The sequence below is a fragment of the Camponotus floridanus genome, unplaced genomic scaffold (assembly GCF_003227725.1).
Source record: "Camponotus floridanus strain SB8 unplaced genomic scaffold, Cflo_v7.5 scaffold68, whole genome shotgun sequence".
Lineage (NCBI taxonomy): Eukaryota > Metazoa > Arthropoda > Insecta > Hymenoptera > Formicidae > Camponotus > Camponotus floridanus.
Genome location: NW_020229836.1, coordinates 490,812 through 506,540, shown reverse-complemented (window position 1 = coordinate 506,540; position 15,729 = coordinate 490,812). Strand labels below are relative to the sequence as shown.

The window sequence follows — 15,729 nt, the reverse complement described above, 5'->3', positions numbered from 1 at the left end:
ATGATATCGTGTGCATCAAGATCGGAATGGGACGTCCCGAGGCGAGCGAGTGGAGCGGCCTGTGGAACAGCCGGTGAACGGTGAGTAGATGTGATTTATCATATTTGCGTGACAATTCGTGCTCATTCGACGCTTATACAGCATCGCGATGTCCCGAATTATGTTCGAACAAATCGGCGCCGCATCATAATTCGATGCGATGCCATGCAATTCAAATAAAGTCGATCGCGTGAAGATGGTTAGGCTAGAAGCGATTTCAAATTTATTTTATATACGCGCAGTGCTGCACAGCCTATCTCGTAGGGCTGCCAACTGTTAAGGTGCAATTTCATTGACGCTAAAAAGTAGCGCTTTACACACTGAAAAAGTTGAAGCTGTTTGAACTTTATTTTATTGACGCCATATCTAGAGAAAGTCTAGTGATTTTAATTTGCCGCTGGTTTCTAGCGTCAATGAAATTGCACCTTAAGATGCGGCCTCATTGACGCTAAAAAGTAGCGTCAACCATTGGTTAAACAATGAAGCAACTATACTTACCTCCTTGTTCAACCAATGATTGACGCTACTTTTTAGCGTCAATGAGGCCGCACCTTTAAGATGCGGCCTCATTGACGCTAAAAGTAGCGTCAACCATTGGTTGAACAATGAAGCAACTATACTTACCTCTTTGTTCAACTAATGGTTGACGCTAAAAAGTAGCGTCAACCATTGGTTGAACAATGAAGCAACTATACTTACCTCTTTGTTCAACCAATGGTTGACGCTACTTTTTAGCGTCAATGAGGCCGCACCTTAATGCGCTTACAAAATATTTGTATCACTTGTGAGATAAATCGTTTCTCGTACTGTTATCAAATACGAGTAGATGAGCATACTCATAGAATTTATATACTCCATGTGTAGACATTTCCAAGTCTATGATTGGCTACGTATCTTATTTAGGGAGCTTTCTGGCAAAAGACACGATTGGCTGTCGCAAGTAGAAAAATTCTCGGGACTTTAAAAATTTTTCATTTCACAACCAATTATGCAAGAGACATTATATCTATTTTCTTGCTGGTAAGCTCCCTATATATTTTATGTCTATGGATATATGGAGTGGGAAGCAAATATTGTAAACGTCATTATAAACAGTGCATGCGCACGTCTCATATTTAAAAGTACACACATTTATATACACACATATATTATATTATATATATTTATTCTTATAATAATCCTATCATAATAATGCGTCATAGCACAATATAGCCAGATATAACTGGAAATATGTTGTTTGTAAGTCTAAAACGATGACAATTAATAATAGTTGATTACAATTCCACAAAATACTGGCAAGTCATTATGTGATAACATTTTGTCATTAAAAAAAATCACGAATAAATATATAAGTGATTATTAGTAGATAATACGTATAATAAAGAGACGATAAATAATAAAGAATCTTACTTATTTACGGAACTGTGTAATTGCATTTCAAACTTATAAATAATACAAATAACAAAATAATGCAAACAAAATCAATACAAGAAAATTCAGTTTCACTTTTTTTAATAAATCTTCGTAATAGTATAATTCAACCCATAATTATAAACAGATGTAAATATATTCTCAATGAGAATCTGTTAACACATAAATTTCTGAACTTTTTTGTATAAATTTTATTTTTGGAGGAGTATGTCACGCGTCAGATAAAATAGTATTGAAAAACAGTGAAAATTACTTTATAATCTAGGAGATAAAAATGCATACATTTATTGCAAAGTAATGACTTACTTTTAATTCCTTTTTATATTTTTCTCAATATATATGAACTATCTAATATTTTTCCTTAATTTAATGCAGCAACTGTAATTATCATAACAATCCAAAATTTTACAATGATTCTAATTTGATACTATAAATTTCGCTGCCTAGTATATTGTACTATACTATATAACAAGAAATGTTATACATTTAAAAAAAGACGCAAAATTAATTAGTGCATGACAAATGATGTGAAAATAAAATCATTTCGGATAAAACATTCAAGTTCCAACATGATGTAACATTTCAAGACAATTGAATGAAAATAGTTATGCTAAAAAACAATAAGTTACTTTTATTATCTTTCGTGATATAAAACTGTATCTCTTCGTATAATTTGATTCATATTTAATTAATCCATAATCCAGAAGTTCTCAAAATTATAATTAGTCATTACATATGTAATAAATAGATAACACATGTAACATAGATAACATATAATAAATAAACTAAATTTTAGAGAAGAATATAATAGAAGAGAATAAATTTTAAATAAGTTTTAAATAAGTTCTAAATAATTTTATAATAAAATTGCAAATAAAAAATTTTTAGCTTACTCCAAGATAATCTCTCATAGTTTTATTGTAAATTCTTTTATATATTTATTTATATCATGATCTCTCTCTCTTCTCTTTCTCTCTCTCTTGAAAATAATATCTGCAGAAGCAAAAAATACTAATATTGAAAATAGATTTAAATTATAAAATTGGGAAATTCTGGTTTTACATTTATTTATCCAAAATAATATAAATTATATTTCTTCGCATTTATAATCTTTATGTTTGATTTATACTAACATTACTGTTTGAATGCTGTAAATAAATGGCTGAAATATGAGACTAGCGTACAAATGTGCTTGTTCATTTTTCATGTGACACAATAAAATACTTAAAAAAATGTAATTCATTTGAATATCTTACATAATGTCTCTACATATATATGAGACGCAACATAATATGCTCAATTTATGATTATATAATAATATTATGCAATAAAATTATATAATCGAATGCAATCAGAGAGATAGCTTATAATTGCTATAATCAATATGAAACAATATGATTATAGTAGTTTTATAGTAATTAATTTTACTAAGATATAATTATATGGAAAATGTGTGTATAATATTTGAAATTATGAAATTATCGTGATCTTTGTATTATTATAATATTAATTATATTAATGCTGAATTATATTAATTATATTAATGCTGAATATAGTAATTTAAAGCTGCACAATTTATTTATATACCGTTGCCTTATGAAAAAAATTTAATAAAATTTAATTATAAGACTGAAGAAATTTTGCAGATCTCTAAAAATTGAAATTTTAAAAATTTCCAAATCTCTTTAAAATTATAATCTTATTAGAAATAAAATATTTGAAAATAATTATATTCAATATTGCAGTAACACAGTGTGTTAGCAGGTTTATATTATTTATTTATACGTGCATATTATGATAGAAATTTTCGTGCCTTTCAATATTTTTTATATCTTCTTGACTAGATATAATAAGTCTTGCTAAATATATTGCTTTGTTATTCTAAGTCCATTCCATATCATCATAAATCATAAAAAAAGGTTTTTAAATTTCTAAAAAAACATTATATAATTTATGTTATAAATTTAATGCTCTGTGTATTATATGTATGTATATGCGGGAAGCACTAACTTGATTATTAAATAAATAAACTTTTCAAATTTATTTATGTAATAGATACATTATTGTAAATATTAAAACCAAAAAATATTGATACAGATGTTTTGTTAAAATGTTTTGTAAAAATGTATTATTGTGACAAAATGATATTTTAAATGTGTGTTCATGAATGATGATTATTTTTCTATGTGTAATTTAATAAATAAAATATTATGCATTGTATAACAAAATCACATTAAGTTTTCAATATCAATTGTATCTAATATCATTTTTTTTTCAAAGATGTCGCGCGAAAACTACTAATATAAGATATAGTTTAATTTATAATCATATATATGTAAAAAGAAATTTAATAGCTTTAAAGTTAAAATTTCCTTTGTTTAGATTTAAAAATTTTTATATTTTTTCTCTCTTTTTCTCTTTTCTAATTTCCTTAATTTTTTCGTATATGAAAATTTACTCATATAAATATTTTAATATTTAAAATACTAAAATTAAATTTATTTTAGAAGATACATATGAGTTTTTAGTTTTAGAAAGAGAAGTTTCAGAAAGAGAAGAAAAAAGAGATAAATATATATTTATATATATTCTTAAAGATGTTATTTCTTCGTAATAATTAAGATATACTTAAGTACTTATACACACACATACTAATCATATTGGAATTATAAACCAATATAATTAGTATATATTATATTATATTGTCATTAATTAAGATCTATATTTATAAAATATATAAAATTGAAAACATTTTATAAAACCATTAAATATCCGGATATAAAGAAAATAAATTATTTCGTAATTTTTATTACATCATTCTTTAAATTAGTGTTTTTACGCACGATTAATAAAAGTTTGTATATTTTTCTGAAGTATAAAAAAGTTAGGCGAAACAAAATTTATCACAGGTTCCTGAATTATAATAATGTATAAGACTTGTTGCTATTAAGTAAGATAATCTAAATATTTCAGAAATTATCAATATGAAATTGTTACCAATATGCATAACACTTCATGAGGCAATATTAAGAAAAAAAAAAAAAATACTGAAATATGGCAAAGATAAAATATTTCTGAACACGACAAGTATCAGTGATATTAAAAATTACATTAAAATATGTAAAGATATGTATAAATTTAACACGAAAGGAGGAACATGTAAATAATTTAACTTAATGAATGCTAAACATGTTTACATGAGATCAAAAATACACATGACATGTATGACTTGTACTGAGAACAAGATATTGGCATAAATATATTTTTAATAAATGACAAGTACTTTTAATAGAGATTTGGCGCAATGCTCTAATGCCAACGCAGAATATGTTTTTAATACTGGAGCTACATCTATTGTTATGTTACTTTATATCTTTCTTTGCATAAAATTTTCTGCTCCATTTATCATAGAAATTTTGTAATTCCTATATAATACTAGTTATAAATATTTTATTTGTGATGATGATGTTTTTCTATGTAAATTTACAGGTACTAATTATGCGCATGCACAATGGAAACTTTATACTGCTGCTAAGTATGCACCAGTTAGATAAGAGCTCTAAACTGATGACACATCATACAGTCACTGGTGGTCTATATTCTTTGTTAACGACATAGAACTTGTGTTTCTTACCAAATAAGCCCCATATGACAGCAACGTTCTCGATAATTATATTAAACGGAATGGTGGACAATGCACCGCATATACAAAGCATAAATCGAGCAACACCAAAACGGTATAGGGAAAATGATTTAACTACTCCGAACACATACATATAAATATTTACGGCGCCGATAAAAGCGCATAGAAAATCGATCAATGGCGGGCAGTTAATCGGACACAATCCGGCTAAGATAATGTTAGAAGTGGAAAGTGGCATTGTCACCCACGAGTAACATGAAATACCCAGCAATAATTTTTTTCTTAATGGAATTGATTTGGAATGCACAACAAGTAATATACCTTGCAGCCATCTTTTTCTTTGCTGTACAAAATCCCATAGAGTGAATGGCGATTTCTCCCACATTTCGCCTTCTACAAAGTTGAACGTATATCCTTGAGAAAATGCTTTCATCGCAAAGAAACAATCCTCGGCAACGGATCCATCTAATCCATTATTAAACGAAACCTGCTTTTCTGCTCCCATCTATAATACATATTTTATAAAAAATTTTACATGTATAAAAATAATAAATATATTTATTACTGTTTTAATATTTTCTAAAGTTAATTTTTAATCACATTTTGCTAATTTAATTTATCAATTTTACAGACGTTTAAATTTGTTATAAAATGTATTTTTTCCTCCTCTCTTATATTTTTATATATTTTATAAATATATATAAGAGAGGGGGAAAAATATATTTTATAAGAAATTTAAACGTCTGTAAAATTGATAAATTAAATTAGTAAAATGTGATTAAAAATTACCTGTGTGACAACATAGGACCCTTTCATACTAAAAAATGGCTTGTGGAACATGGTAAATTGTAATCGTAACTTTCCCATATCATCTGCTACTCTAAAACTATCAGCCAATGTTGTGATCCAATTAACAACATCTTCGTTAGCATATGTGATTAATCCTTGGCCAAATTGATGTTTACCATCCAATACAAAATTCAATATGCCACGAACGGAATTTTCAGTCATCAAAGTTTCTTCATCAAGATGAACAATCCAGTCATGATCAGCTAATTCATTTACCGAATTCTCGAGGCAGTATTGCAAAGCACGAGCCTTGAATAAGGCACCACTACTTGTGCGATAATTTGAAGGTACAATTACTTCTCGTACCCTACGATGCGGTATTAAACCAACTGGTTTATCACTCACTACTTCTATTTGGAAATTTTCAAGACCAGCTTCTATACATTTATCTAAGTTTCTCTTCACATTTGTTTTCACTAAATGTGGGTAATCCCCACGTGTCACTATTCTTATACAAACAAATGGTGCAAGCAGAGGTGAGCCTTTTAAGATTACTTTATCAGGGAATGCATTGTATATCGTTAATCCTATAAAATTGAATAAAACTTGAGGCAACGAAAGAAACGTCACTGTACGCAACAGGTACAAAGTGATTGCACCAATAATGCCGTATCGTGTCCATGGGTCAATCTCTTCTTTTTGGTCTGCGTTCCATCGAAGTCCACCAGACACAAATTCAAATACCAATATGACTATGAGCAGCAGACAGCAATGTAAAATGTGTTTTGTTATACTGTTCAACATTATTCCTGCAAATTATAATACATATCTTATGAATAATATTGCATTTATAAATTTCAACTATATTTAATCTAAATAACTATCCTTAATCTAAGCACTTAAAAACAATTTAAAAAAACAATTAAAAACAATTAAAATAACTTATTAGTTATATCAATACCACGCTACAAGATATCAGAGATTATGTTTCATGTCTGATTTATTTGAAAAAACAATTTAATCTAAATTATAACACAGTTGGTATGCTTAGCGAATGATGAGAGCAACTATTTTTGAACTTTGTAGCAAAGATTAATTTGGCCTTCAGTTCTATCATTACACATAACATACATATACATATTTCTATATATGCACACATACATATACACCCACACGGCTAATGCAACATTGCTACATGTCATGGTCGACTAAATTGTATTGCCAATAAGAAACCCGTAATTGTAGAAAATTAGAATCATTTCCTGTGACTCAGAATTCGCGAGATAATAAATTGATAATTAAAGCGTTACGATACCCAGTTTATCGCAAAAATAAATGCAATCATTTCACAGAGAATTATGACTTAAAATACTTATTGTCGAATTTGAACGTTATAATTGAAGTATTACCGTAATTAAGGGAACACCGTACTCGCTAATGTCCTCGGGAAATTTGACGGGCCTCGATGCGCGCGAAAGCGTTTCATCCGCTATCGCTCCCTCCGCCCCCCGATAACACGATACTCGAGCTTATCGATACCGCGACATGATTTGTGGAGTGTGTTGGAAACGGAATGCCTGGCATACCAGAGTATCAGCCGATCGTAAACGAGCGTCGTGTAAACGTCATACGCGCGACCTCGAGAGGAGGTTAATGTTTGCGCGCGTCCTGTCAATTTCGTGCGACTCGACGCAAACGTCAAGCCGAATGCCTGAACGCGTTCTTTGGCAACATTGCGGACGCAATTACATACGAACCTGCAGTGATGGGCGACGAATTCTTAAGCGTTCGTGACGATTGTGGACGCGCCGACTCTGCCCATTATCCGCGATTGCAACGATCGACTCAATCGCCGCGTAAATGCATCTTCCTAATTTCAATGCAATTTCAGGAGCACCGCATTCGTTGCGCGAACGCACATTATACGCATATTACATACACATACATGTATACATCATCTGTAAGGCTAATGATTCGATTACCGCTTCGCGCTTTTTAACGTCGGCGATCTTGAAAAGAGTACGAGCAACGCCTTCTCGCGAGAAAAAGAGAGCCTCTTGTGACGCCACTGCGCGTAATCGCGCTTGAGTAGACTGATACTTTGAATGAACTACGTACGAGATCTTTCTTTATATTTTACAACTGTATTATGTATTTTTTCTGCGATCAGAATGAAGTAAATATACATTTAATAAGTATTAAAAGAGAAGAAAAGAGAGCCAAAAATCCACGATTCTTGGAATAAACGATCGTAGAATATATATTGTATACAGAGAGTCACCTCTAGCAGAGAGAAGACTGAGAAATGTCATGGCCTGCTTTTAGGTGATCCCTGAAAGCGATACTCCCTCTATGGACATTGAAAACGTGGATATGAACTACAAAGCCAATATCCATGAATGTTCTCAGAGGGTAATACATATGTCCCTCTGATAATATAAATAATATAAATAAAAATATAAATAATTTAATTAATAATAATTTATTATATAAAAATATTAGTATGTTCTCTCTTTTCACGCAAAAGCGGGACATCTTCAGTCTTCTCTCTGCCTCTCAGTCGCAGTTTTATACAAATAACAGCCTTTATAATGACATGCGATTGGTCAATTATTTTCTCTTGTCTTTCTGGATAGGATCCTTTATAATATTTACGTCATTTTGTAAAGAATGGTGTACACGCGTCACGTAAACTAAAATGGGAAAAATATCTGAAAAAGCATAAACGTAACTCTTGAACCACAATCTTGTTTTAGTCCCGATCTACAATAGGTAATTTAAGCCCTTAAGAAATTGAGTACTCTCTTCATACTTGACTGTGATTGGTCAATATGCGACGTGTACATGGCACTTGTCACAACGAAGTGTGAATTGAGGATATAAAAGGAACATTACATTGAATCATGGATAGTGGTCAAACGAAAAATACGAATTCGCAGTTTATATCTTTTCACGATTTCCCATCGATGAGCCATGCCAGTAATCTTGAGGGACAAATGAATACTGGGACTTCCACTCACCAGCCTTTCAATAACCTGTCAAATGATTCTACAGGTATCGGCATGATAGAAGACCTACAAGGAATAAATACCGATAAAACAGACGGTATTTATAATTATATGTTTCTAGAAAAGTCTCTGTTCAATTTTATATCAATAAATAAATTTCGTTTTAGTGTTAACTTATATGGAACTTAAACCAAGTCTTATTTTTTTTATAGCTGCTGCTCAACACAACTTTTGGAAAGTCGAATATTATCAAAAATTCTTCAACGTCAATACAAACGATGTCTTGGAAAGACTCAAGCGATCCATGGTACCACATGGTAGCGATAATTATCTTATAACGCATATAAGACCAAATCCAGATTTGTACGGGCCCTTCTGGATATGTGTAACTTTAGTATTTTCCATTGCAATCAGTGGGAATATGGCAAACTATTTACAGACTGCCAGTTCTGCCAAGTATCATTGGAAGTATGATTTTCATGTTGTTTCATATGCAGCCACTTGTATATTTTTATACGCATGGCTTCTACCATTAGCCCTATGGGGCGCATTGAAATGGACTTACAATTCAAGAAATACTGAAGAAGAGCTAATTCAGGTTTATATAATATTTTTCTTTGCTCTTTGTCTAATCTTTAATCTCTTGCATTATTTATTGCATTATTGCATAATCTTTGTTTTTCAGTCTTACGCTGCCCCAGGACTTTTAGAACTTTTATGTCTGTATGGATATTCTTTAAGCATTTATATTCCAGTAGCTTTTCTATGGACAATTCAAATTGGTTGGTTGCAATGGAGTTTAGTCATACTAGCTACATTTTTATCTGGAGGAGTTTTGTTACGATCATTGTTACCAGTGATTACAGGTAAAAGATACTGCTGTCTATTAAAACTGTCTGCTAAAATACATAAAAACATAAGGAATAATTAATTTAATAAATAAATTAATCTAACAAATAGAAAATGTGTGATATAATAAATAAATTAATCTAACAAATAGAAAATGTGATATAATAAATGAAATAAATAACTAATAATAATTAATTAATATAATAATTGATTTTATAGGTAAACATAGAATTATATATATTGCTGTAATTCTGGGTATGCATTTATTGCTAGCAGCAGGATTTATGCTATATTTTTTCCATGTGCCATCAAAGAGCACTGTGCCAGTCATGGCTGAATTAGTAGCTTCCTCTACGCAAACCAATGTATTACATAAAGCAGCACAAAATAACAGTTATGTAGGATCTACATCATCTTAAAATGTCATCTAGATGCAGATCCTCATGATAGATAAATTTTGGAGACTATTAGGGAGAAATTTATCTATATTCGCGCATGTATATCAGATATTATTTTATTTAAAAGAATATTATATATAGCGCCGACTTTTATATATCTACTCGTTGAATAAATATCGTGCTAATTATCTCAGCGTATCGATCTTCGTTGTATGTAAAATTATATTGTAATATTTATATTGTGATTGAACTCTCGTAATAAGCAAGTTAAGAATAAATAAATTAAGAATATATCTTTGGCTAAATAATCTTTAAGTGCTTTAAGGATAGTAACATATAAGACTAGCAAAGTGTCTGGTTGATTTATTTCACAGCCCTACTACAATATAGGGGCGCGTTACATCAACGCAATACACATATCATTTACAATCATACGAAATAATCTCCACGACATTGTACATAATGCGTGACCGCGCGGTATTAGTATACTTATAATACAATAGATTATTACATTATTAATCGCACATAATTCATTAGTATCTTGCTCATTTACCATTTACCAATGTGACAAAAGGCAACATTTATTTTGTAATTGTTATCATTAATGTTATTATCGTCGGCGTGTTTAGTACACATATACCATGACAATAGTAATTCGCTCGCCGTTGCAACGGAAATCACATAGTCGCAGACAATGAGTGGTGGTGTCGTTGCCGATAAATATAACACGCATTGCTTAATGCGGCTCTGATGCTGCTTCACTTTGAGCCTCGCGAGACAATTTCTGCGTTCCCAGGTGGCAAAAAGAAGAGAGAATTATCGAAAGCTACAGCCAAGGAACTTGCTCTTCAATAATACGTTACGAATGATACTCGCGAAAAGAAAATCGGAAAGAATTTGGAGAATTAATTCTTTGACAGAAAATCGTGTTCTTCTTCGGGATACATTATTATTATATTGAAGGATCGTCTCGGGATGAAATTCACTTACAAGCCTTGTCGATGTGAGCGTCATATGTATTTATGTACGTATAAAATACAAGGAAAAATTCTACGGATAAAAGCCTAGAATATATATTATACTTGGAGCCGAGCACCTGTCTCTCCATTATACTATCTTCGGTTGCATAAACTCTGTATAATGTATATTTTTTTTTATTTTTATAAAGCAAATACCACATTTTGAAATACATGGGCAAGTTATGTTCGATTATTAAAAGATATTAGCTGTTAATTGCATCGAAGTTGATAAATTCTAGATGTAAATGAATTCTCTCTCTCTCTCTCTCTCTCTCTCTCTATATATATATATATATATATATATATATATATATATATATATATATAATGTATCGAATAGCTATGTGCATTATATAGCTAACGCGCATTAATAGAAACATTTATCTTATATCAATATGATATATGAACAAGGAATCTAAATTTTGTGATTTGGCGAAGAAAAGATCAAATTCACCGTATGTTGAAGTATACGATGTCTCCTTCCTTTCCTTTTCTTTTTTTTTTCTCTTTTTTCGCGAAGTGACAGTGCTCGACGACGAGAGGCTGTAATGGTGTCAAAATTTACAGCTAGTGCTCACAACGACGTTGGTCCGACGTGTTTACGATATATTGCAGTCAAAGATTGCGCGAATAGGCAGGAACAATAATAATAAGTTAATAAATTTACGACAGTCTAGTATCGAGTTATACTGCTCTTCTTTTTTTTTTTCTTTTGTTCTATTATATTTTCATACACACGCAACGCTACTTTTTTTCCCCTTTATGATCTCTAAATAAATACATTTACATGTTTCGTACTGTGCTCGACGGTCGAAATCGATGTGAAATATGTGTTTATTTACAATATTTCACGCCCCGTCGAACACGATTATAATATACAATAATTGTTTTGTCCACATATGCTATGGGATGCTCGCGTGTAAACGTCTCGCGTTAACGTATTACACACATATGTACCCTGGTTTTATCAATTAATATATTGTAACATACGTATATATAATGCTCGTAAATAAACTCATTTATTTCATTCAATATCGAACTGTCGTACACACGACAAATCGATATTATGTAAAGTGCACACATCTACGAGCAAACTATATATTTGCGTATGTGTACCCTATTATACTTTTTTTTAAATTGATTATTCAGTCGCATATTTAGTTAATAATCGCATAATTTGATTTACGTAACAACTGTATATATATATATTGAACTCGTAGTTTCGTAGTAAAGAAAAGTAGACAACACACTGTAGGATGACACAAATAACAATCTTGCATTCGACTTCTCATACAAAGTGCAATTGATCGAAATATAGCGGAGATAATTATTTTCCTCTCTATATACTAAAATTATATCTGTAGTTTATTCACGGATTCTCTCATTTATTTCCACACATACGTTGTTTCAAAGAGAGAATTTCTAATAAAATTTAAACGGCGCAATGTAATCAAATATACATTAGTGGAAGCGATTTTGAGAAACTCACATTTTTACGACATGTAAATTTAACATTTAGGTGTTTTTAAAAAGAGGTATTTATAAATTTTATGAAAATTTAAAGGTGTTGTATAAACTTTTCCTATTGCTACTGGTTTGCTATTAATTATTATGTTCAATTTGTTTGTATGCAAATACGATTGAATAACGTTTAATAAAATTTGTAGTTAAAAATGTAAAGTCAAAAGAGAGGATGTAAAGCATGAAAAATATATTTCTCGAAAGCAAGCGGATAGTTTACGTTTTCTTATTATTTTACCAAAAATTTTGGAGGCTTGATATGTTCTTCTGCATCGGGAAATTCAACCGTATACACAAAATTAATGTAAGACAGATTACTTTAGAAAAATAGTAAAACTGAAAATTATTCGCGATATTCAAATTCTCTGAATAAACATTTTTGTAGTTTAGAAGATTTGGGAGTTAATTCTAGGCGATGCGCTCTCTTCTTGTCTATACAATCTAATACAGGACTTGGCCGACAAGAAGAGAAATAGATATATATTATTACATACATTTCGTATATCTTTCAGCAAGATCCCGCACTACTCTCAAGAAGTCAATAGTTATTTGCCCCAACACATTAATATATTAGAATAGAAATCCTTATATCCTAGTGATGAAAAACTATGCAACTTACGACGAACAATCTCTATCTTACAGACATTAATTTTTAACATTCTACAGATCGGTTCCCAGTATGCGATCATCTAATGTGTGGATCCTCAAATGCCCTATGATTCTATCAAAAATTCACAATCAATATCATTCTATAGCTCGAAAATAGGGAAAAGAAAGTCCGTGTTTGATCTACAGAAAATTCACGCCATTTTTATAATCGGCATAAGTTAACGTACTCTTAAAACGTTGAATTTTTCAATATATATGCAAATGGGATTCCTAAGCCACAGAATCACATTGGTTGGTCTAGTTACATTGATTTTTTTTCAAGTCATGTGACAGCATAGCAAAGTACAGAAACTGGCGAAACGTGCGCCAAAATAAAGCATGTAATCTCTGTAATCTCTAATCACATTTATCTATTGTGAATTCGATACAGCGTCATATAAAAAGGGGACAATTCGAGAGTTTTGTGCCTAACAAATTCTCGTCTACGTATTACAAACGCGAGGCTTTTTGATCGACGTCTCATTTTGATCACTTTCTTTCGGTGAAACAATTACTTTGATTGCGGACTTAGATGTTATAGAACAGGTACGTAAGAGTTAAAGACTTTTTTTTCCTATCTGTGTTTTTTCCCTTCCATTCCGAAATCGCTATGTTGCTATGCTGCTACCTGATAATTACCCAGCAAAATGTGAACAAACATTTTCTCGCGACACACACACACAAGCTGACTTAGGCATATTTAATAATTGCAATTTTTTTTTCTTCAGTTCTCTTTTTTGACTAAGAGTCACAAATATCGACATAATTGACATAATTACATTGGAGCAAATCAAAGATTTCACAATTGCGTCAAGCTTGAACTCCAATTTACTCCATCCCGTTTTCTTGTTTCAAAATGAGCATAGCCGATATTAATATAAGAAAATCACACTTGTAAAAAAGAGGCATCCTTCCGCTTGTCGAAGGAGAGCGCTTATATATTTAGATTTAAAAAATCTAAAATTTTACACGAAAAATAAAAAAGAGAAATGTGATTTCTCAAGCATGGAATATCGTTCAATTCAGAAATTGGTTCGATGATTTAAACTATTAACAGAGCTAGTAGTACAACACGTGTAATTAAATAAAACAAAATGAAGCGGAGCACATTTAACTCAGTTCGAAATAAAAACTTTTGCATAAAACAAAGGACACAGGAAGTAGTAATAATAGTTTACGGGAGATTTCGTTGATTCCAGCTGAATATTATTGGATGGAAATGGGAGTCCTTGAATACGCACACAATCCAGGAGAGTGTGTTTAAGAAGAAGAAAAAAGAAGAGTGCGCTTAAAACACTACTCAATTCAGTTCACAGATTGCTCGCGATAATGCGCGAACATTCGCATTTATTTATGAGCTAAGACACAGTGACGTTTATACCGCTGCGAATGTACCCTTTGTTAATTAGCCAAATGCGTTTTTTTTTAATTTTTCCCTTAATCTTTTTTCTTTATATTCATCTTCTTTTTTTCTCTTTCTTCCTCTGCGACATGACGTTTAGGTTGCATAATAATTCGCGAATACACTTATTACTCCGAATTACAACGGAGCCTCGATCACCTTAAGCATTAGTCTTTAGTGTTTGATTATTATACTACAGTAATATACAGAAAATCGTGGGTCGCGCGCCGACTGATCGCTCGCATCCCGTTCTCCATTTTCTTTCTGATCACGATCTCGGCTGGCCAGCCGGAACTTCCAATGGAGTTCGCGACGAGCGAGCGAGCAAACAGCCGAGACGGTTAATCAATATATTTGACAATACACTAAATATAATCGGCTCGTGTGTGTATTAAAATATAAATATCAAATAGACTTCTTGCGCCCACAGGATGCACCTTAATGTCGATGCGCGACTTAAAAAATTCAGAAACGCTCTCTATAGTCGTTAAGTAAGTCGTCACCGACTATTATAATCCCTATTATCGGAAAAGTGATGAGAACTCGTGACTACCAAAGAATTCCTTAAAATCACGGGACAATCTATTTCTTTTTTTTTTTTTATTCATCTTTCACGATTCCCACACTTTCTATTACATTCTCTCGATAGTCACGAGCTGCATCACGATGAGATTAGAATTTTTGGTAGCTTAGATATACGTTCGGTGTAATTTGCCAAATGTCGATCGCCGCGTCGATCGAGAGCCGAAATTTTCTTTTTATATAAAATTTTTGCGATAATTTGATTGACTAGGTATTATTAATGTTGGATTAATTATACGAATCAATCTCGTACAATCATTTTCCGTAAAAAAACGAATATATTCAAATTTGAATTATCAGAAAAGTTATTATATAATTATTTATGATTTCAATTGGAAATATGAGTTTCCGATTAGCAAACTTCGTTCCTTTCTTTAGATTATTATAAATCTTATCAAGA

The 15,729-nt window shown here is 31.2% G+C and overlaps 2 protein-coding genes across 5 annotated transcripts; one reads left to right on the top strand and one right to left on the bottom strand.

The window, feature by feature from the left end:
• Positions 1–4,605: 4,605 nt before the first annotated feature.
• On the bottom strand, positions 4,606–8,073 carry LOC105258551 (beta-1,4-mannosyltransferase egh). 3 transcript variants are annotated; one of them, XM_011269875.3, is made up of 3 exons: positions 7,660–8,073; positions 5,903–6,711; positions 4,606–5,618 (listed from the first exon to the last, which is right to left on the bottom strand). In XM_011269875.3, exons 2-3 carry the CDS (start codon positions 6,704–6,706, stop codon positions 5,046–5,048), a joined length of 1,377 nt encoding a protein of 458 aa, XP_011268177.1. In that variant the 5' UTR covers positions 6,707–6,711; positions 7,660–8,073; the 3' UTR covers positions 4,606–5,045. The 3 variants fall into 3 exon arrangements, with proteins under 3 accessions (XP_011268177.1, XP_011268178.1, XP_011268179.1); XM_011269876.2 differs by lacking the exon at positions 7,660–8,073 and adding an exon at positions 7,312–7,651; XM_011269877.3 differs by lacking the exon at positions 7,660–8,073 and adding an exon at positions 6,864–7,046.
• A 468-nt stretch (positions 8,074–8,541) lies between these two features.
• Positions 8,542–10,448, top strand: LOC105258550 (protein YIPF1). 2 transcript variants are annotated; one of them, XM_020029783.2, is made up of 4 exons: positions 8,542–8,956; positions 9,123–9,508; positions 9,596–9,776; positions 9,979–10,448. In XM_020029783.2, the coding sequence occupies exons 1-4, from the start codon at positions 8,806–8,808 to the stop codon at positions 10,176–10,178; spliced, it is 918 nt and encodes a 305-aa protein (XP_019885342.1). In that variant the 5' UTR covers positions 8,542–8,805; the 3' UTR covers positions 10,179–10,448. The 2 variants fall into 2 exon arrangements, with proteins under 2 accessions (XP_019885342.1, XP_011268176.1); XM_011269874.3 differs by having other exon boundaries at positions 8,552–9,007.
• The last annotated feature ends 5,281 nt before the right edge of the window (positions 10,449–15,729 follow it).